Raw genomic sequence first — 26,497 nt, 5'->3', positions numbered from 1 at the left:
ATGCATGCTTTTTGTGAATTCTAACCTGGATTAGTATTGTTTATATTGTGCAATATGTCATTCATAGGGGTTTTGACTTTTTAAACCATTGTGACAAGTTTTTTAATTTGCAGTATTTATTTTTTTTTACTATTAGACATCACTTTGAAAACATAAAGTAGTAAAATTACCTACGTTTACCTTAGAAAATACCTCTCTGCGAAATAATTAACAGATTGATCATGTCAAAAAAATTCCCTTTCCTGTGCACCAAGGGCACTCGATTGATTACCAGAGATATATTATTATATATATTTGATATATGATATAAATTATTATAAGTGTATTATTTTTAACAATCCTTGTGAAATGTATCCTATTTAATTGAGGTATTAATATCGGCTGATTTAAATAATTGAGAGCCCCTTTTGAAGGCTGAACCAGGGTGTGGTATCACACAGACAGGCTGTGAGCATACACACATTACTCCAATAACTGTGAAATGTTTCCTAAGGCATATTTTTTTTTGTTTCGAACAGATCTGAATCAAATATTTTGAATATTTAGACATTTTCCAGCTGCTCTTATTTTGTAGCAATGAGTTGTTGGCCTCCTTCTGTTTGCAGGATGTTGGAGTGTCATGGTTTAGTCTGTGGGGGCTTTACTCTACTGAGCAACAGAGGTTTATGACCTTTTAGACAGAAATGTTTTGGCTGCATAAAATGTTAATGTCAATCTTGTTGGTTTTCAATGAATATGAAGGTTTATTTCTGGTTAGAAGAGAGTAATTGCACTTACAAAATATACATATACACTAATGTTTACTTCATGAATTCCTTCCTTCCATAGAGCACACAAGGAAGTGTTTTGCACCATGAAGCGCAGTAAGCACCGTGGACACAAGGAGGACAGAAATGGAGGTATCAGTATCTAAGATGGTTGACAGAGGGATAGGTCAAAGAAGTGAGGAGATCCTGGCTGATGTTTCAAACTCATGCTGGTTTAAATCCCATTTCACATATACATGCTTATCCTGAAGAAATAAATACATAGTTAGTCACATGATGATCTATAAGCAACACTATGTAACTTTTAATGAGCAACAGCGCCCTCTGCAGCCACACGTGAGGATTAATTCTGTGTTCGAGTGAATCAATGGTTTTCATGTAGAGAAAGAAAACTTTATCAATGTGTTGACTGTGTCGTCCCACTCGAGCTGAAACATAACCCATACTCTGTTCAAAAATCTTTATATTTTAAAAGTTTCCTAATTGAATATCGGAAATAAATGCCTGTTTTTTTTTGTCTTTTAACCGATCTACAGTTACTCATTACTCTTGAACTTGCTAAGCCTGATTCTGACAGTTTGAACTGCGACAATCAGTCAGTTACACACGTCTCACAGGAGACCTCTCATTAGAGCTACATATAGTGAAAGAAGAAGAAGGTGTTCAGGGTAATCTCACTACATAGTCTGTGATATTTTAAGGTTAAAAGTAGCTTTGAGTTCAGCTTTAAGTGTCCCCAAATTTGAAGCACTTTAATTTTGGTACAAGCTGTCGTTTTAGTGTCTGCTTTGTATGATCTCCAGATGAGCCAGCTATCCTGGAGACAGAAAATCTGGATCGGCAGGGTATGTTCATGGGAGGAGGACAGGACCTTGACACCATCTCAGTGGCCTCAGTCACAGCTGTTACCACCAATGTATCGAATAAGAGGCAAGTGATGTTCCGTCGATCATATGGCTGCTGTGAACACGTGTTTATCGCATTATACATTTTGTATATTTCATGTTCTGACACCTCAAATGTCTCGTAGATCCAAACCAGACATAAAGATGGAGCCCAGCTCTGGCAGACCAGTAGATTACCAAGTAAGAGAAACCCATTCTTTCATGGACACAATTATACATTATATATAAGTACATTATACTTGCAACTAAATGGGGTTGATCTTCATCTTTAATCCTAATTGTTGTACATTATGAATCAATCAATCAGTCTACCAGCCAGTTAGTCTGAACCACTTGATCATTTGATTCCAGGTGAGCGTGACAGTGATTGAGGCCAGACAGCTGATTGGACTGAACATGGATCCCATGGTCTGTGTGGAGATTGGAGAAGATAAAAAGTACACCTCCATGAAGGAATCAACCAACTGCCCGTACTACAATGAAGTGAGTGGGTCATTAGAACACACTGTATCAAAAACCTACGATATAAATGTAAATAAGGGCTCGATCCTGTCAAGATCATCACAAACGCTTCTCTTTTCCAGTACTTTGTCTTCGACTTCCACGTCCCTCCAGATGTTATGTTTGACAAAATTCTGAAGGTTTCTGTAAGTTGTTCATTTTAATTCATCAGTGGATTATAAAACGGATTCTGCTGCAAGACGAGTGTATTTATTGTTTATTTCCCTGGACTCACCCTTAGGTCATCCACTCTAAAAATCTTCTGCGTAGTGGAACGCTGGTTGGGATGTTTAAACTGGATGTTGGCACAATCTACACACAGCCAGGTAAAGGATCACCACAAAGTCAGGCTTCTTATTACAAATAAATCCCAACAATAGATATATTTCAGCGTTTGGATGATGTATTTTCTGTTTTCTCTTGCAGAACATCAGTTTAACCACAAATGGGCTCTGTTGTCTGACCCTGACGACATCACAGCGGGTTGTAAAGGCTACGTGAAGTGTGACGTCGCAGTTGTGGCCAAAGGAGACACGATAAAGACTCCGCACAAGGCCAAAGAGTCTGATGAGGATGACATAGAGGGGTGGGTACATTTTCGATGTGAATAATAAATTTGTTTCACTATAGAGGGGGATTTACTCTGTTCTGATCATTGATTTGACTGCCAGCTCTAAAGCTTAAAGGTCCAGTGTGTAAGATTCAGGTGAAAGGGTGTGATATAGTGATGTTTTTACTAGTGTGATTCATCTAAATTGTACAAATTACCCTAGAATCGGCCCTTTATATTTAAATACTTCATATTTATACTGGGAGCGGGTCCTCTCTACGGAGGCTGCCATGTTTTTTACAGTAGCCCAAACTAAACAACTTTTGAGTTTTTATGACAATGGAAGGCTACCACAGGTTCTCTTTCATGTTGGGAAAGGGAGGGGGAGCTGAGGGGTATTCAGCTGCGACATGCAACTTCAGCACTAGATGTCACTAAATTCTACACACTGTACCTTTAATGTAGTATCTTTCTCAGCTTCACAAAGTACCTTGTAACACGTGTCAGTTGTCTTATTTGTTATCATTATTTCCTGTTTCTGTTATAGAAATCTCTTATTACCTGAGGGGGTACCCGCAGAGCGACAGTGGGCTCGCTATTACCTGAAGATCTACAGAGCCGAGGGACTCCCAAGAATGAACACCAGCATCATGGCCAATGTTAAGAAGGCCTTCATCGGAGAAAATAAGGACCTGGTCGATCCTTATGTTCAAGTACTGTTTGCTGGGCAGAAGGTACGTGACAGAGAAATCTGCCTCTTATTTTTGTGACATGCAGACAATAACTGTAATATGTGATCACAGGGGAAAACATCAGTTCAGAAGAGCTGCTACGAGCCCATCTGGAACGAGCAAATAGTGTTCACTGAGATGTTTCCACCGCTGTGCAAGCGCATAAAGATCCAGCTCCGCGACTCTGATAAAGTGAATGATGTTGCTATAGGAACACACTTCCTGGACTTGCGGAAGATTTCCAATGACGGGGACAAAGGTGATTTATTATTGGGCCTTTTAGGAATTAATTATTTGAATCGTGTAAATTTGGAAGATTTGATTTGGAATGAGATTAAGAAAATTGTATACACTCATGACTGTGTTATCAGATCTGCTCAGCAAATGATGAAATGCAAATTCTATCTATTCTATATCTCAAAGGCTTCCTTCCCACACTGGGGCCTGCCTGGGTCAACATGTACGGCTCCACTCGGACCTACAGCCTGATGGACGAATACCAGGAGTTGAACGAAGGACTCGGAGAGGGGGTGTCCTTCAGAGCCCGTCTGCTCATCAGCCTGGGTGTGGAGATCCTGGACCCCTCCTCCCCTGAGGTGGCCAGCTCCACAGATGCGCAGGTGGAGGGAGTGCCCAACATCTCAGAGGTGGGTCCCTGCCTGGATGAGCGGCCGTGCAGAGGAATCCAATTGTTTCCGGGGTCATTGTGCTGCAGCTAATGTGAATTATTCATTGTCTTTATTTAGCCCACCTGGTGCATTATTAACACGCTGTTTGAGTTAATGTGGCTTCTTTTTGTTTGGGGACAATGTGAGTCACGCAGCAGATTCAATTGAGGACAGTGGGAGCGTATCCACAGGTCATCAGGGATTCATTTCACTGTCCATCAGCTTGTATTACACGACCATAAGGACGTGGTGTCATCTATTAAAATGGGTTGAAATCAATTGTTTTGTTTGGTTCCTAAATTAAGAAAAGGTGGGACAGTGTTTACTCTCATTCAGACACTCACACCTGCTTCTTTATTTCACAGACCGCAACTGGGAAGGTCGAGGAATTTTTCCTCTTCGGATCGTTCCTCGAGGCAACAATGATCGATAGAAAGATTGGAGATAAGCCCATCAACTTTGAGGTCACCATAGGTATTGTCCATTACCTTCTCGTATTTTAAACAACCTTGTTCTGTTTAGTTTATTTTTTGCAGAAATTGTGCAGGTTTAACATAGTATTCTGATGTAACTATTGTTACTGTGCTTCATGTTAATTCATGGGCCATAATAAATCTGCTCATTATTTTAAGATGTTCTATAAGCGAGGCCCGTTTTATAATCTACTATCGTTGCTGTTTGCAAGGTTACTACGGCAACGAGATAGATGGGATTGTCCAGACAAAAACCAAAGGGAAGAGAGGTGGAGGCGACGGAGATGAAGAAGAAACTGAACTGATTCACAACTCCAGCGACGAGGAGGTGGACGATGACGGAGACCTGACATCAGTGGCAACTACACCTCCCATGAAGCCTGTCATCACTGATCGGTCAGGGCAAGAATTTCATTCTAATAGTTGGACAATGCAAACAACAACAGACTACTTTATGAATAAACAAAGGCAGGCAAAAAGCATGGGTTGTATTTACGTTTTTTAGTATTAGATAGTAACAACTCTTTAAAGAAGTTGAATAGTTTGAAATGTTATTTTTTGTGAATAAAGCTTTTCTCTTAAGATTAATTCCTTTTCACTAAAGTCGGCGTTTGTGTGCCACATTTAACCTGAGAGCTTTTTTATTTACGCTGCCATCACTCATTCTAATTGACAGAAACTACTTCCACTTGCCGTACTTTGAGAGGAAGCCGTGTATCTACATCAAGAGTTGGTGGCAGGATCAGAGAAGGAGGCTGTACAATGCCAACATCATAGACAACATTGCATATAAACTGGTAAGTCACACACACACACACATACACACACGCACATGCACACGCACACACAAACTTACATCTTTCATTGTTTCTACAGGAGGAGGGACTAAACGATGTGCAGGAAGTCATTAAGACAGAAAAGTCCTATCCTGAGCGCAGACTGAGAGGTGTCCTGGAGGAACTCAGCCACGGATGCAGGTACTTCATCTTCATCATTTACCAAATATTGTAATAACATTATTTGTTCATCATGCACTATAATGGATTAATAAAGATTGTCAAACTGAGTGAGCTCTTCTTCTTTCAGTCAGTTTCTTGCGCTGGCAAACAAGGACCAGAACCAGTCCGGTAAAACCAAACTTGACAGGGAGAGACTGAAGCTGTGCATGTCAGAAGTGGTAGGTGGAAAAAAGAATCACGAGGAGTGATCCTTTCTCACAGTTGCTGATTGTATATATTGTACTTTCTTGCTGAACGCTGGCCTGTCTCTGGTTGTAGGAGTCCATTGGCCAGCAAGCGAAGGCCATGAGGTCCCAGGTGAAGAAAAGCACAGTGAGAGATAAAATCAAGCTGGCTCAGAACTTCCTCACAAAGCTGCGCTTCCTGGCTGATGAAGTAAGATCTGCAATATCATATTTGCCTCGCACTCACAAATTGTGTTGTTTGTTGTACATGACTGTTTCATTGTGGTCTCATCATGTTTTATATGAACATTCTTCCTCTTGTAGCCTCAGCACAGCGTTCCTGATGTTTTCATATGGATGATAAGTAACGGGAAGCGCATTGCTTATGCACGCGTGCCCTCCAAGGACATCCTTTACTCAACTATAGAGGAGGAAAGGGGGAAGGAGTGCGGCAAAGTCAAGACAATCTTTCTCAGGGTGAGTTTACATCCAACATTGTAAAGTAAAATTGATCAAATCCCTTTCATCATCTGTAACAAAACAGTTTTGTCATGATTTTATTGTATTCATTTAGATCCCTGGAAAGAAAGGCTTTGGGCCTGCTGGCTGGACAGTGCAGTCCAAGATAGAGATTTATCTGTGGCTGGGTCTAAACAGGCAGCGCAAAGACTACCTGAGTGGCCTCCCCAATGGATTTGAGGAGAACAAGTTGTCCAAAGGACCCGGCATGCCGTGCTCACCTCCCATTAGCCTCACCTACATGAGTAAGACCATCAACCAATTCAGTATCTCTCACATTAACGATTAAGGATATAAACATTATGGAGATAATACAAACAAAAATATCTACCAATGTCTTCGGAATGTGCATTGATGTGTGATTTCTTTTCTCATTGATGAATTTCTGCACGCCTCCACAGTGAAGCAAATCTTCCAGCTGAGGGTCCACATGTACCAAGCTCGCAGCCTGTTTGCTGCTGACAGCACAGGTCTGTCTGATCCCTTTGCGAGAGTCTTCTTCTCCACGCAAAGTCAGGTCACCGAGGTAGGCACCAACTCCTCCCAGTCACCTAAAATATGATCGGTTCTACAGCAGATTCAACATCACCGCCATTGTCCGTTTTCTCTCCAGGTCTTGCCTGAAACTCTCTGCCCCACGTGGGACCAGCTGCTGGTCTTTGAGAACGTGGAGTTGTTCGGAGAAGCCAATGAGCTGAGAGACGACCCCCCCATCATCGTCATTGAAATCTATGATCAAGACACAGTGGTAAGATTTGTTTTGAAATAGTTTCTGTTTGAATCTGTCTTGTTGTGCTCGTCCATCTTCGTCCGAGGACTGCAGCACTCCCAGAGGCGAGAGGCTGTAACTGCAATGCAAAAAATGAATTGAAACTCATTTTCTAGATCAACTTTTTAAAAGTATCAAAGTTATCAGCATAACACTTGCTTTTCAAAATAATATTTGGTTTTATTTTGGAGCATTCAGTGTATTTTCTGTGTATTTTTATATCTGATGCACATATTTTAATGTATTGTAGAGAACGTTAGCTGTTAGCTGAAAGTATCATGGATTTTACTGGACACTGGGTTAGATATGTCTCATAAAACAATCTGTGATTTCTATAACTGGCCTAAAGCCAAGTTTGCTGCCTGTTGCTGTTTATATAGACCGTCTCTCAGCCCCCCCAACTCTGACTGACTTCCAGCATCTCTCTGTCACCTGATAATTTAACATTATGCCTGTTTTTCAGTTGAAATGTAAGAGTAAACATGTCACAAAAACCAGGTTGTGATATGACTTTAATATCATGTTCTTCTGTTAGAAGTAATAAATCCTGACATGCAACACTTGTGTTTCTGTCGTGCTGATAAAATGCTTTTGCTGACTGATATTTTATATTTGCTCCTGTCAATTACACCATTGTTTTGGATGATGGATAAGTAGAGTGTGGATTCTGATGCTTCTGATGTTCTGTAGAAACACTGATATGTGTGCAGAATAAATAGTGTTGAAAGGCATGCAAGAGGAATAAGACATATATCAATGAACTAAGTCTCCACAGTCCTCGAGGATGAGGAACTTATACCTGATGCATTCCTTTACATCACATTTTTGTGCTTTTTTTGTATGTGGCCAATGGAGAATTTTGACTCTTTACAACCACTAACTGCAAGAGAGATTTTATATTATCTTTTCAGGAAGATTCATTAATGATTCAGTGATCTTTTTGTTATTATAGCAATATGTCTGTTTTGCAGTTCACTGGTTATTTCAGGGCTTTTGTCTTTTTTGTCGTTTTTGTCTTTTTTACCCTCAGCGCTTCTGTATCTGTTGTTGAAACATGTGCATCTCAAGCCATGTTTCTTCATGCTGATGGTAAAAATCACATAATTATATTATTAATATTTTTTTCAAAAAGACCCTTCTTTCAAAATTCTAACCACATTTCAGGTTTATGCTGTGGACATTTGAGGTTTTATCTGTCATGTGTTTGCAGGGCAAAGCGGACTTCATGGGCAGGACCTTTGCCAAGCCCGTGGTCAAGATGGCCGACGAGCACTATGGCCCCCCGCGCTTCCCTCCGCAGCTGGAGTACTACCAGATCTACCGTGGGAACTGCACCGCTGGAGAAATGCTGGCAGCTTTTGAACTCCTGCAGGTCAGTGTGTGAAAAGCAGACATCCTCGAGCTGTGTGCTTATGTGACTGCTATAAATGTCACGTTGCTTTCCTGTCCCGTCTCTTAGCTTGGACCCAATGGGAAAGCCGACCTGCCTCCGATAGAAGGCCCTACAGATATAGACCGTGGTCCGCTGCTGCCTGTACCACTGGGAATCAGACCAGTGCTCAGCAAGTACAGGATTGAGGTAAAAGTTGAAAATGTTAAATATGACGGTGTAAAAAAAATTATTCAGGCTTGAATTTGAACATTGGTGAACCTCCCTACGCTTCAGGTTTTGTTCTGGGGCTTGAGAGACCTGAAACGGGTGAATCTGGCCCAGGTGGATCGGCCTCGCGTAGACATTGAATGCGCCGGGAAGGGGGTTCAGTCGGCCCTCATCCCCAACTACAAGAAAAACCCCAACTTCAGCACCCTGGTCAAGTGGTTTGAAGTGGTATGTGATCCTTTAAAGTACTCGTTTCTAATCAGTGTTTACTCCATTTCCTACTTTTACCTTCAACACAGAAAACATGCCTCCAGTGGTCTGCTGACAAATTCCTGTAAACGTGTAAATTCTGTTTTTATTGATATAATTCTGGATTTTGTTTGTGAGGATTTGCCTGAGAATGAGCTGCTCCACCCGCCACTGAACATCCGAGTGGTGGACTGCAGGGCCTTTGGCCGCTACACGCTGGTCGGCTCCAACGCCGTCACCAGCCTGAGGAAGTTCATCTACAGGGCGACGGACAAACAGGCCAACAACTGGTCCTCAAACACAACAGGTAAAAAACGAAGGAGCCACAAATGATGAAGACAAAGAATGTGTTTACCCTGTAATGACCGGGTCTAACATCCCATCATCCGTTTATCTTTCAGAGGAAATTATTGTTGTCGGCATGGAATCTGAGCCGGCTTTTAAGAAGATGGACACTGTGGTCAAACTCGACTCTGTACGTTTATTTTTTTACTTTTATTCAAAGAACAAGACCCAGTTTAATTAATAATCCTACTTAAAGAACATTATATAAATAGAAATGAAACAGCATTTCCACACTAAAAAAATACAGATTGTGATTATAATGCAAAACACTATTATTGCATGACATTATGCAATCTGCTTTTCCACCTAGTGCTCTGATGCTGTGGTCAAAGTTGAGGTAAGAATAGTGCTGTGGTGCTTCTACACTATTTTATTTACGGTTTCAAAAATCCAAAAGTTTAACCGATAAGACGTGTGATGCTCTTTGTACAAAAAGGACGACGATAAGGATGGAAAGGGGAAGAAGAAGAAGAGGAAGAAGGGAGAGGAGGCCGAAGAGGAGGAGCTTGACGAGAGCATGTTGGACTGGTGGTCCAAATATTTTGCCTCCATTGAGACTTTGATGGAGGTAAGAAAAACTCTGTGGGACAAGTTTGTATTCAGGGAGTTCTGTCAGAAAGAAAGAAATACAGTTTTCAGTCACAGCTCGGTTGAGTTTAGCCAATAAAACAATTTGGCCACTACGTTTAGAAAATGAGAGTTGACCCTTTCACCATGTTAACCACGAGCAATTGACCAACTCATAAATTAATGTATTATTACAGTTTGGTTTTACTTCTCAGTGACGAGATGACTTTCTGCTCTGACAGGCTCTCAAGGCTCAGGAAGCAGCTCTGTCAGATTCAGAGGACAAAGACGACGTGGACATTACAGATGCTGGAGGTGAAACCAGATGACCTTAAACAAAACTGGCTCAGGGCTTTTTTTATTCAGTTTCAAAGTTGTATGTGTGTCTGTGTCCGGCCCTTTGAAAAGTAATATCTTTAAGTTATTCTTAACAATTGTTTTCATGTGCGTTACTTCCAAAGCATTGATGTCTTAATATTTTGCTGAATTACAAAATTGTGAAGAGTGAAGATTCTAAATACTCTTCTTACTTCCTGGCAATTCTTGAACTCACTTATCAGTTACTAGATAGAGTCAATGATAGAGAAGTATTTCTTCTGCTTACGTAGTAAATATATAACTTGGCTTTTCACATTAAGTACGTGTTCATCTTTCATGAGCTGGGGGTCCTCTCACAGCATGGCCACTGAACTGTATACTGCAGCTGTATACAGTTCAATGGCACGCGGGTTGTACACAATAACAGCTGGTATTTGTCAACTTTCATGTGGAATTCATATCTCGAGTGCTCTGCTCCTTCACCCCGCCCCCGCCCCCGCACCATTCCTCCTCTGTCCTTCCTGCTGACCTGTCCTCAGATATCAAACCCGAGGACTCTCCTGTGAAAGGCACTAAGAGGGGAAAAGGAAAGAAGAAGAAGATGACCTTCGACCCGTTCGAGAAGAAAAAGCCAAAGTTGGACGAGCTGAAGGTAATAAAATAAAGTCAACACATTACCTATGACAGTAAGTCCAGATCAAAATGAAAAAGAATATAATTGTTACCTGCACATGACAAGATGATAATTTGGACTAAAAAAGGACAATTTGGTTTTGGCCACATAATTGTGACACATTCAATTGCAGCCCATTTTAGCCACTGTTACAATTACCTTTCATCTGAATTCCCTCCACCTGTTTGAATTGGTGTTTTATTGTCAGCTTCATGTTTTGTTTTTCTTTTCACTAAAAGGTTTATCCAAAGGAGCTGGAAAGTGAATTTGACAACTTCGAGGACTGGCTCCACAGTTTCAACCTGTTCAGGGGAAAGGGCGGAGATGAAGATGACCAGAACGTGACAGACGAGGACAGGATTGTTGGGAAATTCAAAGTAAGAACAAAATGTTTAGGTTTAGGTCATTTCTCAGGTTACATATATGTTTTTTTTCTTCCAATAGAACCATTCACTTGTTTCTGCCCCCTCAGGGCTCACTGTGCATGTACAAAGTGTCGGACGATCTGTCCAGAGACGTGAACTTCGACCCCAACATGGGAATGTTTCAAAACATTCCTCACAACGACCCCATTAACGTTCTCGTCCGCATCTATGTCATCAGGGTACGTATTCTGTATTTTAATCTAAATTATCTTCCAAATACAACAGGAAGAGATCAGATTCTGCAGACAGGATTATTTTGGTAATTTAATTCATGCTTAAAACATCTTATTTTCAAGGCAACTGATCTGCACCCGGCTGACATTAATGGGAAAGCTGACCCGTACATCGCGATTAAACTGGGAAAGACAGAAATCAAAGACAAGGAGAACTACATCTCCAAACAGCTGAACCCCTTGTTTGGCAAGTAAGTGGATATGCTGTATTTTTCTATCTATTTATATACATATATAAACTAAGCAAAACAATTCATATGACTTCACAAAGTTACATTTATGCACGAAAACTCAACAAATCCTGTGTTTCTTATCCGCTCAGATCCTTTGACGTGGAGGCCACATTCCCGATGGATTCCACACTCACGGTGTCGATTTACGACTGGGACCTGGTTGGAACCGACGATCTGATCGGGGAAACCAAACTGGACCTGGAGAACCGTTTCTACAGCAAACACAGAGCCACGTGTGGGATCACTTCTAACTACGCCATGTAAGAATCGAAACGGACCTTCCTGCCACAGAGCAATACAGGATTGTAGAAATATAACAATATTAAACCCAGGATATAGTATACTGCAGTTACATTGGTTTATACAAAGATTTATGTGTCGTGTACTTTCGCTCTTTTCTGTAGTCATGGTTACAATGTTTGGAGGGACCCATTGAAACCCACCCACATCCTGGCTAAGCTGTGCAAGGAGGGGAAACTGGACGGGCCTCACTATGGCCCCGGAGGAAGAGTGAAGGTGGACAACCGTGTCTTCATGGCACAGACTGAGATCGAGGATGAAAACGGTATCTGTTGTTTTCCCACACACTCGATTAAACTGACCTCCTTCAAAAGCACTTTAAGATAAAGTTGATCAACATGTGCCTGATCCCGTCCGTCAGGTTTGAAGAAGCAGACGGATGAACACCTGGCTCTGACCGTGTTGAAGCACTGGGAGGATATGCCCCGGGCCGGATGCAAACTCACTCCTGAGCACGTGGAAACAAGACCCCTGCTCCATCCTGACAAACCGGGAATCGAACAGGTACATTGATATATTCATGTCAGCTCTACTCACACCAACTACACACCAGTACGATCTCTAATCCAATGGTATTTTCTTGAATAATATATGAGTTTTGTCTCGTTCAACTGAAATTAGGGACGGATTGAGATGTGGGTGGACATGTTTCCTAAAGACATGACTGCTCCAGGCCCAGCACTTGACATTTCACCAAGGAAACCGAAGAAGTACGTCCTCTTCTCAGAACTGGCTGACATAGTTAATTTGCAGGATTCAAATACTCTTTATAATTTGTTTTTTGGCCAAAATGTGAATTCTTGCTTGAACCTTGTTTGTAAATGAATGTGATGGATTCATCCAGAAATGTTTAATTTGGTCATGTGCTGTATCTGGTGATGTTTGCTCATGTCCAGGTTTGAACTGAGGGTGATCATCTGGAACACAGATGAAGTCGTTCTGGAGGACGACGACATCTTTACTGGAGAGAAATCCAGTGACATATTTGTGCGAGGGTAATTATGGGTTTGATAAGTGGATTTTTTTCACATTTTCTTTTATCTTCCTTTCTTCATTTTTGACAGAAAAACAACACTTTATTTGTTCAACATTGTGAATTCATCCCTCTCCGTTCCCTTTCAACAGTTGGCTGAAAGGGCAGCAGGAGGACAAGCAGGACACTGACGTCCACTACCACTCCATCACCGGGGAGGGCAATTTCAACTGGCGCTTCGTCTACCCCTTTGACTACCTCATGGCTGAAGAGAAGATCGTCATCTCAAAGAAAGAGTCCATGTTTGCCTGGGACGAGACCGAGTACAAGATTCCAGCTCGTCTTAACTTGCAAGTGTGGGACGCCGACCATTTCTCTGCAGATGACTTCTTAGGTACGGCAGACAATCGTTTAAAATAACCTTTTTGCTTCCTGAATCCCAGAATCAAAACTGATGCTATACGTTCAGTTTTGTTGAACAGATACCACAAAACATACTCTCTACAACCAAATATATATGTATGTTAGTATATTTTACAATTATACTCATTAGATCCTCTTCTTTGTTAACTGAGAAGACGTCTCTTACATTTATCTAAGTTGAATAATCTCTCTTCGTAGGTGCTATTGAGCTGGACCTGAACCGTTTCCCTCGCGGTGCAAAGACTCCCAAGCAGTGCACTATAGAGATGGTGACAAATGAGGGGGAGATGCCCTGTGTCTCCATCTTCAAACAGAAGAGGATCAAGGGCTGGTGGCCGTTTGTCGCCAGAAATGAAGATGACGAGTTTGAGCTGACGGTGAGTCAAAGTAAAAAGCTGCCTGCTGCTCTGCTCGTGGATCTGTGAGACTGCATCCAGATGTTCACTGAAGCAGATATGATATTTACCATGATCTGCTGAGGACGGAGATTTTTTTATGATACAGGAAAGTTCTTACAGTTTATTCTGAGTGTGACATCAATGTGTTTTACACATTTCACGACAATCTATTCAAATTCCTAAAGACGTTTCACCCCAATATACAATAAAATATGTTATTAATATTAAAATAAGTACTGAAATACTGTCCGTCCTCTGTAATTCAAGACTGTGCATTGAAATTAAGTTATTTACATATCTAAATAATCTAAATGTTTTGGTCTTTACAGGGAAAAGTGGAAGCAGAGCTTCACCTGCTGACTGGAGAGGAAGCAGAAAAAAGCCCAGTGGGTGAAGGACGCAACGAACCGGAGCCACTGGAGAAACCCAAGTATGAAGGATGTTTTCCCAGCACAGCACTGTCCAGTTTATTCTCTGGCTTCTACTTTTACGCCTCCTACACACACAGCGAATACTTAAGTTTATGTATTCAAATACAAACACATCTAAAACTCCGGCTTAACTCCGAAACGTAACCAATGCAAAGCAGATAAATGAAATAAATAGCATGATAAATAAAATTATAATAAACCGATGAATAAATATAATGATAAATCGGTCATGAACATAAAACTGGAAGTCTTAAACACGCGTAAAAAATGCATAAATAAATATAAATTAAACATAAAAAGCAATTTCATGAAATGAGGAAAGACATTTACACGGATTCGCTTCAACCAATTTCTGGACTTGTCTTCTTTCTTTACATGGTAAGTTGCTGTTTCTTCATATCGTTTGTGAATTTCTGCCTAGAATCGTTTAGAAGTTCCCAACATTCTGTAAATGATCTGTGTTTCAGTGATGTCAGCAACATTGACCTTTAAATTTGAGAAGCGTGACATTAGAACGGTCCATTCTGCTGAAAGTCTGTATTCCTGAACACATGTTTCTGTCCTTCCAGCCGTCCAGACACCAGCCTTCTGTGGTTCCTCACTCCCCTCAAAGCCATAAAACAATTGGTCTGCACCCAGTACAAGTGGCTGACCATCAAGATTGTCACAGCTCTCCTGCTGCTGGCCATGCTGGCTCTTTTCCTCTACAGCATGCCTGGTTACATGATCAAGAAAATGCTGGGAGCTTGAGATGTTGCTCAGACACCTCTGCAGAAGGTTTCCAGCAATTTCACTAACCAGATGCCCTCTCGCTTGCTCTCTCTCTCTCTTCCCTGCTTACTTCCTGTCTACGGTTTCCCTTCAATCACAGCCTAAAAACGACCTAGAATCAATAATATCAGTCAAGCTGAGTCATTTTATAGGTCTAGATAAAAACACACTGTGAGGAATGCGGTGAAACAAAAGCTGTACATCACGTAACAAGGCACCATCAGTACAAATGGGACCAGTGTAGTCAAACAGAGTAAAAGTCTCACTTGATCAAGAGGTAAGAACCCAATACTGTGAAAAGTAGCTGCAGCAAAAGCTTGGAACCAAATCACCATCAAACTGAATTATTTAACAGTAAAGCTGACTGTGTATAATTCACTTTTGCCTTGTGGTGTTTTGTATTTTGACTTTATGTTGAGGTATTTTGGTCAGTATTCTGATTATTTTTATTTCTCTATTTTCATTTTATCCATAGCGTGCGCGGCATCCTTAAGATTTGTGAATTTTGTTTCAAAAAAGCTAATATTTGTTGACCTCCGAACAACACGGATTGAATTGTGCAAGACTGAAAACTCTAAGAAAGATCCAACCAATCTTATTTGATGTAGAAAGGCAAAAAAAAATCTAAAATTATCTTAATTAATATCATATCCTGAATTTTTCTTTCATGCACTGATTTCTCACTATCCTTAAAGCACAGTTTTTTTAATTAACTATTATGAAATTATTACGTTTGCAAAAAAGTGTCCTTGTGTGCATGATCTTGAGTAAAATACAGACAAAAAACAGATCTAAACACTTAATCGTATCTTAAATCCTACCTTTTCCTGAAATGTTTGGATGATATTTTACAGATAAACCGACTAAAACACTTATTCAGTTCGTCCTTATCGTCTCTACTGAGTTATTGGTAATGTCACATTGGTCAAACGTGAGCTTTTCACTCCTGACACCAACACAATCCATACACTCTGGAGTTCTGGGTGCTCCAACACTTGGCTCTGTGTGTTTTATTCATCCTTCTCATCCAACCACCACACCAACCAGAATATAACCCTGTGTGTGGAGGTAATGGTACGGTACAGTTATTTTTGGCCTAGAGCGGCAGAAGTGCCTGCTCCTGGGTAAGCAGGTCTTACCACAGGTTATATCAGTACGTGAAAACCTGTTTCCAGGCTCCAATGAACTATTTTGGATTCTTGTCTGGCTTTGGCTTCTCTAACATCTCCTCACGTCTCTTGTGCTCCACCAGCCGTCCAGACATCGCCCTCCTCTGGTTCCTCATCCCTTTCAAAGCCGCTAAGAACCTGGTGTGTAACCAGTACAGGTGGCTGACCATCAAGATCGTCACTGCTCTGCTGCTGCTCGCCATCTTGGGTCTGTTCCTGTACAACATGCCTGGTTACATGGTGAAGAAGATGTTGGGAGCCTGAGTTCAAACCAGCAGATGATGATTTTTTTCAAAGGGTGTGCGTTCAGTAATAATATGTTGGGGTTTTTTTTGTGCATGTTTTTGCAATTTACCATTTGACAAATTACTGCTGCCTTATTAACAATAATAGTACCAATAATACATCTTGCGTGCATTCATCATGATCTGTACAAATCTCAACATCTTGCTTTTGATGGTGTGATAACTGAAGTTTTTCTTCTTTCTTGAAATGTGGTTTTCTTTATTTACATTAAATTAATTCAACGTCCACTGCTCACCTATGAAAACTGATGACCATCAATTGGATATTAAAGGTTTTATCGATTAGATATTGAGGATTTTTAGCATAGTCGGCTGGTATTCAGATTTTCCTGCTTGAATAATATTTTGTCATGAAACATGTTTTGTCATGTTTTCCTGATTATGTGTATGTATGATATTTCAAATTTAGGAATAAATTGATCTGAACTGTTCAGTTTTCTGCTCGTACTGTCATCTGTGTAAATGTGTACTTGTGAGTGTGATATATATGAGTGTGTATTATATGTGAGTATATACAGGAATCTAAAAGGACAGTACATGCCTTCTTGTCTTATCAGTAATTATAAAAATCTATTGTATACATTCCGCTCAAATAATCAAGTAGATGCCATTTTTAATTTTCAAAAACTTTAAAAAATGTAATATTTTTAATATGATTTAATATGAATGTAACCAACCACCTGTTTCCCTGTGATGTTATTGAAGGTGGTGACTATTTCTAGAAATTCGAAGTTTTGAAAATATTTTAAAGCAAGAATTTATTTGTTTAAAATCATAATATAAGACGTTTTGGGGGTATTTTGCCTCCTCAATTCCAGGGTGAATTAATCTTTTATAAAAAATGTTATAGAAAGCTAAATTACTATTACAATGTTGTTATATTGTTGGCATATTATATATACACAATTTTAAGACAGAAAATAAAATTCCCTGTCACACAAATTCAGTTTGAGCCATCTCACTAATCTGTGATCTCCCTCACGCAGCCGTCCAGACATCGCCCTCCTGTGGTTCCTCATCCCTTTCAAAGCCGTTAAGAACCTGGTGTGTAACCAGTACCGGTGGCTGACCATCAAGATTGTCACTGCTCTGCTGCTGCTCGCCATCTTGGGTCTGTTCCTGTACAACATGCCTGGTTACATGGTGAAGAAGATGTTGGGGGCTTGAAAGCGCCGCTCAGATTTTCCCAGTAATCAAATCATTTCACTTGTATGTTTCCCTCTCGTTCTTAAGAAAGTATTTAGCAAAATTTCAAAAGACATCAAGATGTAGATTAGTGCAGCTACAGTTTGCAATATTGCAAGTTTAGTATTGACCTAAATCCATCAACATGCAAATGTCTCATTATTTCCAAGTGTAGTTTTATCTAGCTTGAAGTATTATTATTATAATTATTATTATTGATGTTCTTGTTGTGGTTGCTGCTGTTGCAAAGCTTTTTTTTGCTGACTATTATTTTGAATTTAAAAGTAGCATCTGTATGACTTTTGAATTTGTGAACGTGACACCAATAAACATTTCACATCAGCTGTTTGTTCATCTGTTCGTATGGGCTTCATATTTAAGTTATTCCGTTTTTCTTGAAACAAACAACTTTAAGAACAACCTGCCTTTGTACTAATTGTATTTAAATCTAAAAATCAAACCAACATCTCTTTTGCAGTTACGAGGAAACTGGCATAAGCAGAGAAGATAAATGTGGAGGAAGTTATTCTTCCTACTTTGAAGGTTACAACCGCCTACAAACAGTTTTAAAGTCTTAATTCATCTTAAATCAGTTTGTGTGTTCGATAGGAATTAAAAAAATAAAAGATCTGGAGGATGCGGGCATCGATCCCGCTACTTCTCGCATGCTAAGCGAGCGCTCTACCATCTGAGCTAATCCCCCTGGTGGACAACTAGGAGACGGTTGTGTATTTTGAAATAAGTACAAGATTTAATTATCATTTATTCCTTTTGGCGACTCGTCCATGAATTTTAAACATGAATTGTTCGTAGCCCTCACACACAGTAATTTGACTGTGCTGTCATCTTATTATTATCTCAAAATATACAATATATAAAATGATATATCTTTAGACATCAGGCCGGATCACAGTGACGTCATGTTTCACCCACGTTCCAGTGTTTTCTCGTAACATGGAGAGTATGGATCACGTGGTGAGTGGACTTTACCGTCTGTTGTCTACATGTCCACGTCCTTTTATGTTTTTATGTCTCATATCTTCTGTGTTTTAACCCTTTGCTAGAAACACAAACTGTCCTGTGGGGACAAATACAGCTGAAAGTTGAAGTTAAAATAAACCGGAAGGACAGTGAATTCATAGCGACAGTTACTTTTCGTATTTTAAAGTCTTAATTTAACTCAAATTAGTTTGTGAGGGCAAAAAAAAAATAAAAGTCTGGAGGATGCGGGCATCGATCCCGCTACTTCTCGCATGCTAAGCGAGCGCTCTACCATCTGAGCTAATCCCCCGGCTGGTTACACAAAGAACATTCTTACGATTTTGTAATATGGTCAGTGGTTCAGTTATTAATTACTACCAATGATATATAAACGTGCTTTAGATTATATGTATGTGTATTATATATATGTATTCATGTAAGTGTATAGTTTGTTGTATTCGTTGAGTGAAATTTTGACTCATGGCCTCTGTAAGCTTGTCATTGTTGCACTAGAAATCCATCATCACACAAAGCCATTTATTTCTCAACTGTTTATTTAGTCAAAACTCAAAAGATGAGCGTTCTGTAGATGTTTACACGGTCCAAGAATGCGAGTTCCAGAGCAGACGACAGCCAGTGTGCAAAGTTTAAAGAGCTTGGGAAGGACTGGGAGACTTCCTTGGTTAAAACTGGTTGTTATGACAGATCTCTTAATACCGAGTTTCTTTTCGAATAACAACTCATACATCCTGGGCTACCAGCAAATTAAAAGTTAAAAAACACAAAATGATTAGCAGGAAAAAAGACATGATAAAAGCTGTCATGTGAAAAATCTGTCCGTATCAATTCCGTGTCAGGCTGCCGAGAATCAAACATCAGCACTGCTACGATCTATAACCATGTCGTCGGTCTGCAGGCAGAGCTCCTCCTCCGCCCTGAACGATACAATGGCAACTAACCAGGATCGATCACAAAGTACATTTACAAAATATCACTCATTCACAGTCAATGTCTAACATTCTCATGCTCAGATATGTTTTGCGGATCCAAAATGTATAATTGCAGAGCACTGATCATTATACGCCTCGAGGCCATTACACCAAAGTATCTCCTCCAGTGTTTCCACATGCCATGAACCCTCCGTAAAACAAAATAAAAAGCTCGATGCAGCCTCAAACACACACCTCGACTCAAATCACATACCGGGGCCCTCGGTTTTCAGCTCACATACAGTAGGTTTTGCACCGATTCTGCTACAGAAAGTGAATCTTAATGAAATATAAGTTAAATAAATAAGAAATTGTTAAAACAAAGTCACTTTTGTTACAGTTTTAGTAGCTCTGGGAGTGTCCCGATGGCCCGTTGGAGCCGTGTTGTTCCGTGCTCTAGTAGAAGCATTAAGACAAATGACTCCATAACGAGCGAAGACACTGTTCTGTTCTCAGAAATCCAAATGTCAGTCATATTTACAGACTTAGATCCACTGTTTGCCCAAGCAACCTCCGCGCCGGCGTCGACTCGATTTTCTACGTTACTCATGCTGAAATAACTGGGATATGTTGTACATTGCTGTTATTGTTACTGTGTAAGTGGAGGCAGGGGTGAGCAGCAAATGATGCAAAGTATGTCGACGGCCAGAGGGTGGATGCAGTGGGGGGGGGGTCCAACTGATGAGAAAGGAAGGAAAAGATGGACAGAGAGCAGGGATGATGGGAGGTATTTATAGAGAGCGTGCAGAGAGAGAGAGCAGAAAACAAATGAGGGCACTAAAGAAAAGGGAGAGCGGGGATGCCGGAGGGGAGGAGATGAAGGGTTCAGTATTCCTCCTGGTCCAGGTGAGCTTGTTCATCCAGCTCCTCGTCTTCTGGAGGCGCAAAGCCGTCCTGAGATAAAGAAAAGAAAAGCAGTGTTCAGCTTCTCCGCGTCAAGGAAGACATGTTTTCACCTCTGCCTTTTAGTTTGTTTGTTGGTTAGTTGGGTTGTTTCTGCGTTCGCAGGATTATGCAAAAACTACAGAACGGATGTCCACAGAAAGTGGTGCAAGGTTTGGAACATGGGCTAAGAAAGAACCCATTAAATGTGGGGTTTTGTTTTTCACTTTATTATTGAAAGATTGTGAGAATTTGCTGATATTTTCATCCATTTCCAAGGGAATAATTCATGGATCTTGATGTCACACGTTTTAAGGGAACTGATATTTATTAGTTTGTGCTTCCTGTAGTTTGGTTCCAAGTAAAAATAAAAATTCCTGATCACTGAGGACATTCAAACAGATAAATCCTCTCATTGACTATTTCTTTTATCGGTCTGCCTGAAAACATTTAGCATTTTAATTCCCGTATGCTAAGACAAATATTTTACAGTAGTCTCTGTTGGATGTTGAAACATTTGTAATTCTAACAAAATTAACAGCAGTTACCTTGTTTGCATACATACAAATATTTCAGTTCCCATGGAAATCTACCAGTGTACCAGTGTGGGTACTTCCATCATCGTATCTTGGTTTCGTCAATATGATATCTACCAACATTTCTGTTCCTCTGTTCACTTTTCATCTAATGTTCCAACTTCTTAGCTGGATAATAAAAGTAATATATCGCATTCACCTTCTCCTGCTGAGCTGGGATGTTTAACCCACAGTTTCCTGGACTAATGCTGTGTTATACATTTTATTACATGTCAAGTTGATTTTTTATTTTTATTTAAGTTAGGTTGCTTCTGGAACAGAACCCAGATGTTGTGGTTTCACTTTAGCCTCTCTGTAGTAATTAACACTGAGAAAATAAAAAAATTCCGTGGTGCACTGCAGGCCATAGATTTGCTGTATCAGACATACCTCTGTTGCGTAGAGAATGTGGATTATCCTGCTGTGGACGGGGTTGGTTTCGCCCTCGTTCTCCTGGCAGATCAGCTCGATGTCCCGTAGTTTGCTGAAGTAGAAGTCTCTCTCCTTCTCTAGTCCGTCTACAGTCAACTTCATCTCCATCACCTGAGGCCGAAACAGAAACATGTGTTTAAACTAATAAATTCTAATAAATACATTAAAGAAGTGTAACAGGGAAATAAGTTTGAGATCCCAGCATTGTTGGCATTTAAAACAAAAGTGAGCCAGAGTGCGAAACATCCGAAACCCTGAAACTGATGTGACTAAATGGGATTTCAGCCATTGTTAATCTTGCCTTTGTTAATCTTATTGAATCTTATTTATTTACTCATGAGCTTTTCCTTCTGTAACATGTCATATTGTCTGTTGTAAATAAGATAATTAATGCAGTACAGTAATTGCTTTCAGTGGGTGTGAATCCACCAGAGAAAATGATAAGAGAAACCGATCAGGATGCGTCGACTCAATGTTGACATTGGATATCGTCTTATATCGACTCAAAGAGCTGGATCAGGTATCGTGACAATAGAGCTGACTAATATGTTTATGTCTGTGTGTGTTTACCACATGATACATACATAATAAGCAGTTTACCAGTAGCTGACATAGTACGGAGGGAGCAAAAAACTATGATTCAATCCTTGGTACGTCAACAAGTTCAGTGGCTCAAAAAGATCCCAGTCTCTCATCTTATTAAATCAATATTAGATCTGTGCTCAGTATTGGTTAATGTACAACACTCTGATATAAGTATCAGGACTACTACTCTCAGACTGTAGCTCCTCCATTCAACTCTACCTGTTGATTTAGCTCCATGATCTCCGCATCACTGCCTCCATTTCTAGACAAAGACGGGTTCTTCCTCAGGGCTGGAGTGTTGTGTTGGACCCGCTGTGGTGTTGGCATGTTTTTGGGAACTGTTGGAGATGTCCTCTGTGGTCCTGGATTTGGTCATAGATGGTGAGGGACGTTAATCATTTGAATGAAAACAGAGCCGCTGCATTTATTGTCTTTGGCTTCGTAGCAATTGTGGCGATGGATGTAGCGCATTATAGAGAGCTGATGTGATCAGCTTGTAGCATAATGTTGTGCCTTTGATATGATGTTTTGGTGAATAATATAAAAGACACAAATTGATATGGCCAGATTTCAAAGAAGCCCATTGTAAAATTTAGGTTAAGAAACGGTTGAAAATCAAGTTTCAAAACTGCCGAGCAGAGGAGTTTCACATCAAAGACAAAACATGCCAACTTGCAATACTACAGTTTTATAATAAATGCCCATTTGCAACCACACAGCTTGCCAGTGGCAAAGTCACTCGGCAGGCGTATGAGACACTACAAATCAAATTATAGCTTGCGCCATGATTTCCAAGCAAAAAGCTTTCATGGAGCCGGAGCAAGGCTGTTCAGGCTGACATTATTCTTGTTAGTAAAATGACACACACTTAGTTTTGTATGAGTCCAGCTTTCAGGCAGATGAAGCTGCACCTGTGTACTGCAGTACACAGGAAAGCACTGCTGCATTTGATATTTCTTTAGGTCCTCTGGTATTACGGGTCCCTGATGAATTAGAAGTGGGAGAGCAAGTTCAAACTGAAGTTGCGTGATGGGAGTTTGAAACCCCGCCAATGCTGCCTCCCGCCGCACACTGAGGGGATTTACTACAATCCCACCAGTGACTCGCTCATACCTACACAGTGTTGTGTTGCCTGTGAATGCTGGGCAGTGAGATGGACCTAAAGAGGACAGCAGTCATTCAGCGAATCGTGCTGCTCGCACCACTTGCTTACAGGGAGCGCCTTCGGGAACATCCAAAGCTCAGCCAGACCGTGCAGCAACGGCAAAACGGTCGGGTTTACCTGGGTTTCTCTTTGGTTTGTGGATAAAGTGATCACCTGGGTTGGGGGAAGGGACCACGTCCTGACCCTGTCTGGCTACTAAAGGGTCGTACTCCTTCCCGTCGTAGTTGGCATCGAAGAACTTCTTGAACCACTGCACGAATTCAAAGTTGTCCTGGAACTTCCCTTTTACAAGCTTTTCTACGGGAATGATCTGGAGAATGGAAACGGGAAATGCTAGAATAGCTCTGTGTGATTCAACATGCATCTTCAGCATCTTGTGTAAGAGATAATACAATCAAAAGTATGTAGTCAAATACATAATAATATGGTAAAGAGAGGATTCTGACTTTGTCAACACTCATCCGTTTAAAAGCTGCTTGAAGAACTTTGAAGTTGTGTATAAACTCATGCTCCAGCTTGGCTTGAAATTTGACCTTCTTCAGAAGGATGCAACCTGGAAACAACATGTCCATGAACTGGCAATATGATGCTCCTGGAAAACACAAAGACGTGGTAGTTAGTGTCATCGTCCTGTTGGGGACAAAAGTCAGGGACGACCGACTCTCAGCTTTACCTGAACAGAGCTGTTCGATCTTGGTGCAGGTGAGATGCATAGAGTCGTTGACCCATGCCAGCATGTCATGTCGGCTGAGGTTGTCAATGGACACCGATGTGGAGTACACATTCACTGCCATCCCCTACCTGAGACAAACAGAGAGAAATAAAGTGGTGTTCAGTTCGCTGGATCTAAAAAAACAAAGGTTAGCCAATTTCAGTGGATTTAGGTGGAACTTTAGATCCACAAAAATACATCCCCCCCAAAAATCATAACAACATCATAATGACAGTTATTACCCTATAATGGAAGTAAACAAATTGCTGTTATCATATGATCAAGTGGGGCTGTTTGAAGACTTTGTTTTTCCTCCATCTTTCTGACCTGCCCACAGTGACGTTCTCTGATTCGTTCCCATAACCTTTACCCATCCTATCAGATGTCTTGGACTTTGCACTTGACTTATTAAGGGTTAAAACTAATGATGATTACCCCAATCAATCCTTGTTTGTCCAATAATTGTAAAAAAGCCTTGTTACAATTTAAGTTGACGTCTCCAAACAACTTGTGATCAAACATTCAAAAGCCAAATCTTAATTGGTGTCACATAAGGCAAGCTGGAACTTTGACATATCTATAAATAGAATAGTTTCTATTATTGTTTCAGCTCTAGACTTCATTCACTTGAGGACCTTCTTTTTCTTGGACTAATTTCAATTTAGCCATATCCTGGATTTCTAATTTGCAATCTATACCATAAGCATCAAACCTTATAATCTATATGATCTGTTTATATGTTGAATATGTTGAAGATGACATTTTACGAAATGCAACTACAGCTCTCCGTGGAGGGGAGGTTGGCCTCTTTCTGCAGGTTTCTACCATTTCTTCCTTCTGTCCTATAAGGTGGGGAGAGATATCCCCCCCTGTCCTTTCAGATCAAATATCCCAGACTGGCTCTGAAACCACTGCAGCTGATGGGGCCTGTAAAACCCAACCAAGCAATATTGGCCTGTGTGTCACTTGGATTTCCGACTGTAAACACCATGTGGTTTTAGTTTTAATCTACAGATGTGTCATGAGCACAATCCCCCACACACACACACACACACACCAGATTAAACAGAAAAACCCCTGAGCAGCTTTCCACATCTGACAGCTCCATGCAAGCCTCACTTGGATTTTCCACTCGGTGTCCCACCAACATTTGGATGGTGACACCAGTGAAGATGGGGGACTTTAAATGGTCTCCGAGGTCACACCATGTGTCTGCAGCTGGGAGGGATGACACCGACTGATTCCTGGTGAAAACACGGAGTGAACGCACGATCGGCGGCGCACATTACACCATGCACATTCCCCCACGGGACTGCAGCCTGCAACCATGGCAGCCACAATAGAGAACACGCAGGTTCCGGCCACATTAGCAGAAGCGTGCGATCCCTCAGAAATAAGGATTTATTATTATTCTAGCATCGAGGGCGGCGGTAGAGGGGGTGGGGGGGGGACGGGAAGTCAATCTATTCTCCAATGGATACAAAAATAAAAAAAATCCACTGGGCCTTTGCTCCGATAATGACTGCAGTAAAAAACAAAGTCCGGGACAGATGGGCGGGGGTCTGACATTTCAAGTCCGAGCCGAGAACAATAAATGAGCCCGTGCGGAAAAGCCGCAACGCTGGTCCTGCCGCGGCCCCCTCTGCAGGCCTCCCCGGATACACCTCCGGAGAGGCGGCGCTGGGTGAGATCTGCTCGGCGCCTGGGAATCAAACACGCATCCCTGAAACAAAGAGCAGCAACGGGACGCAGCGCAGGGTCCCGTCCACCCTCCTCCTCACACACACACACACACACACACAAACACACCCACACGCACACACACGCCTCCATACTCACTGTATTTCACGGGTGCTGTTATCACAGTGGCAGGTTTCCTTCTGTCAGTGGCCGCTGCCGTCGTTGGTGTCGGACCCTGCGCTGCGCTGCTCGCCTGGTAACGGGCCGCCCCTGTCTGCAACGCTCCGGCCCCGCACCGCGCATGCGCCCGACTCCATGCTGCTAGAGGTTCATTATAAATAGGACTTTGGCCTGTTCCAGCTCAGAGACACAGGATGTGTGTGTCTGCTCGGATTTAAGGCCCTGCCACGGACGAACGGGGTTTAGAGGCTCAGGCGACACGCACAAAACAAGAGTTCAAATGTGTTTTTTTTAAATCTGAAATAGAGAAATAGAAAATAGAGACAATAAAGCCTGTTGTCATTGTTTTATAGTGCCACGCCACTTGGTGCAGGAGGAACACCTTCATTGACACAAGATTTGCAGAGATAGCAGATGATTATTACACAGTCCACAGAAGTTATTGCCCACTTCACCTTAGTTCATAAGATAAGAGGTGTGAAGTAGGCAGCTTTCTGTTTGTGTGTTGATTTAGAGTTTGTTGCTGGATGAGAACTCAGATCCTTCTACTGAAGCACAAGTTCAATCAGAATCAGCTTTACTGGACAAATAAAGTCTGCAGCTATGCTTACTCATTAATAGACTCGCAGTTATAGGAGTGAGGATAACAAAA

General features: G+C 41.2%; 2 protein-coding genes and 2 non-coding genes across 5 annotated transcripts; 1 reads left to right on the top strand and 3 right to left on the bottom strand.

The window, feature by feature from the left end:
- The first annotated feature begins 853 nt into the window (after nucleotides 1-853).
- Nucleotides 854-18,006, top strand: LOC118115885 (otoferlin). Its single transcript, XM_047341698.1, is given in 40 exon segments — nucleotides 854-899; nucleotides 1,571-1,697; nucleotides 1,798-1,852; nucleotides 2,024-2,155; nucleotides 2,257-2,319; nucleotides 2,415-2,499; nucleotides 2,600-2,759; nucleotides 3,271-3,457; nucleotides 3,527-3,713; nucleotides 3,878-4,101; nucleotides 4,488-4,596; nucleotides 4,808-4,991; nucleotides 5,272-5,392; nucleotides 5,472-5,572; nucleotides 5,682-5,772; nucleotides 5,873-5,989; nucleotides 6,103-6,255; nucleotides 6,353-6,542; nucleotides 6,699-6,823; nucleotides 6,911-7,045; nucleotides 8,277-8,645; nucleotides 8,733-8,894; nucleotides 9,054-9,222; nucleotides 9,317-9,390; nucleotides 9,571-9,597; nucleotides 9,697-9,828; nucleotides 10,070-10,142; nucleotides 10,685-10,797; nucleotides 11,058-11,195; nucleotides 11,291-11,422; nucleotides 11,540-11,667; nucleotides 11,799-11,969; nucleotides 12,114-12,274; nucleotides 12,371-12,513; nucleotides 12,631-12,719; nucleotides 12,906-13,004; nucleotides 13,135-13,376; nucleotides 13,604-13,782; nucleotides 14,133-14,233; nucleotides 17,466-18,006. Coding segments are annotated over 40 exon segments (5,475 nt in total). The 3' UTR covers nucleotides 17,647-18,006.
- A 288-nt stretch (nucleotides 18,007-18,294) lies between these two features.
- trnaa-agc lies at nucleotides 18,295-18,367 on the bottom strand. Its single transcript has one exon. It is a non-coding gene; the product is annotated as a tRNA-Ala (tRNA).
- Nucleotides 18,368-18,882: 515 nt separating this feature from the next.
- trnaa-agc lies at nucleotides 18,883-18,955 on the bottom strand. Its single transcript has one exon. It is a non-coding gene; the product is annotated as a tRNA-Ala (tRNA).
- Nucleotides 18,956-19,181: 226 nt separating this feature from the next.
- Nucleotides 19,182-25,978, bottom strand: mapre3a (microtubule-associated protein, RP/EB family, member 3a). 2 transcript variants are annotated; one of them, XM_047341762.1, is made up of 7 exons: nucleotides 25,825-25,978; nucleotides 23,947-24,074; nucleotides 23,720-23,865; nucleotides 23,391-23,583; nucleotides 22,328-22,470; nucleotides 21,482-21,634; nucleotides 19,182-20,528 (listed from the first exon to the last, which is right to left on the bottom strand). In XM_047341762.1, exons 2-7 carry the CDS (start codon nucleotides 24,065-24,067, stop codon nucleotides 20,460-20,462), a joined length of 825 nt encoding a protein of 274 aa, XP_047197718.1. In that variant the 5' UTR covers nucleotides 24,068-24,074; nucleotides 25,825-25,978; the 3' UTR covers nucleotides 19,182-20,459. The 2 variants fall into 2 exon arrangements, with proteins under 2 accessions (XP_047197718.1, XP_047197719.1); XM_047341763.1 differs by having other exon boundaries at nucleotides 23,427-23,583.
- Between the last annotated feature and the right edge of the window lie 519 nt (nucleotides 25,979-26,497).

Source organism: Hippoglossus stenolepis, chromosome 10, assembly GCF_022539355.2.
Source record: "Hippoglossus stenolepis isolate QCI-W04-F060 chromosome 10, HSTE1.2, whole genome shotgun sequence".
Classification (NCBI taxonomy): domain Eukaryota; kingdom Metazoa; phylum Chordata; class Actinopteri; order Pleuronectiformes; family Pleuronectidae; genus Hippoglossus; species Hippoglossus stenolepis.
The sequence above is the reverse complement of the archived record's forward strand: the minus strand, read 5'-3'. Positions and strand labels throughout refer to the sequence as shown.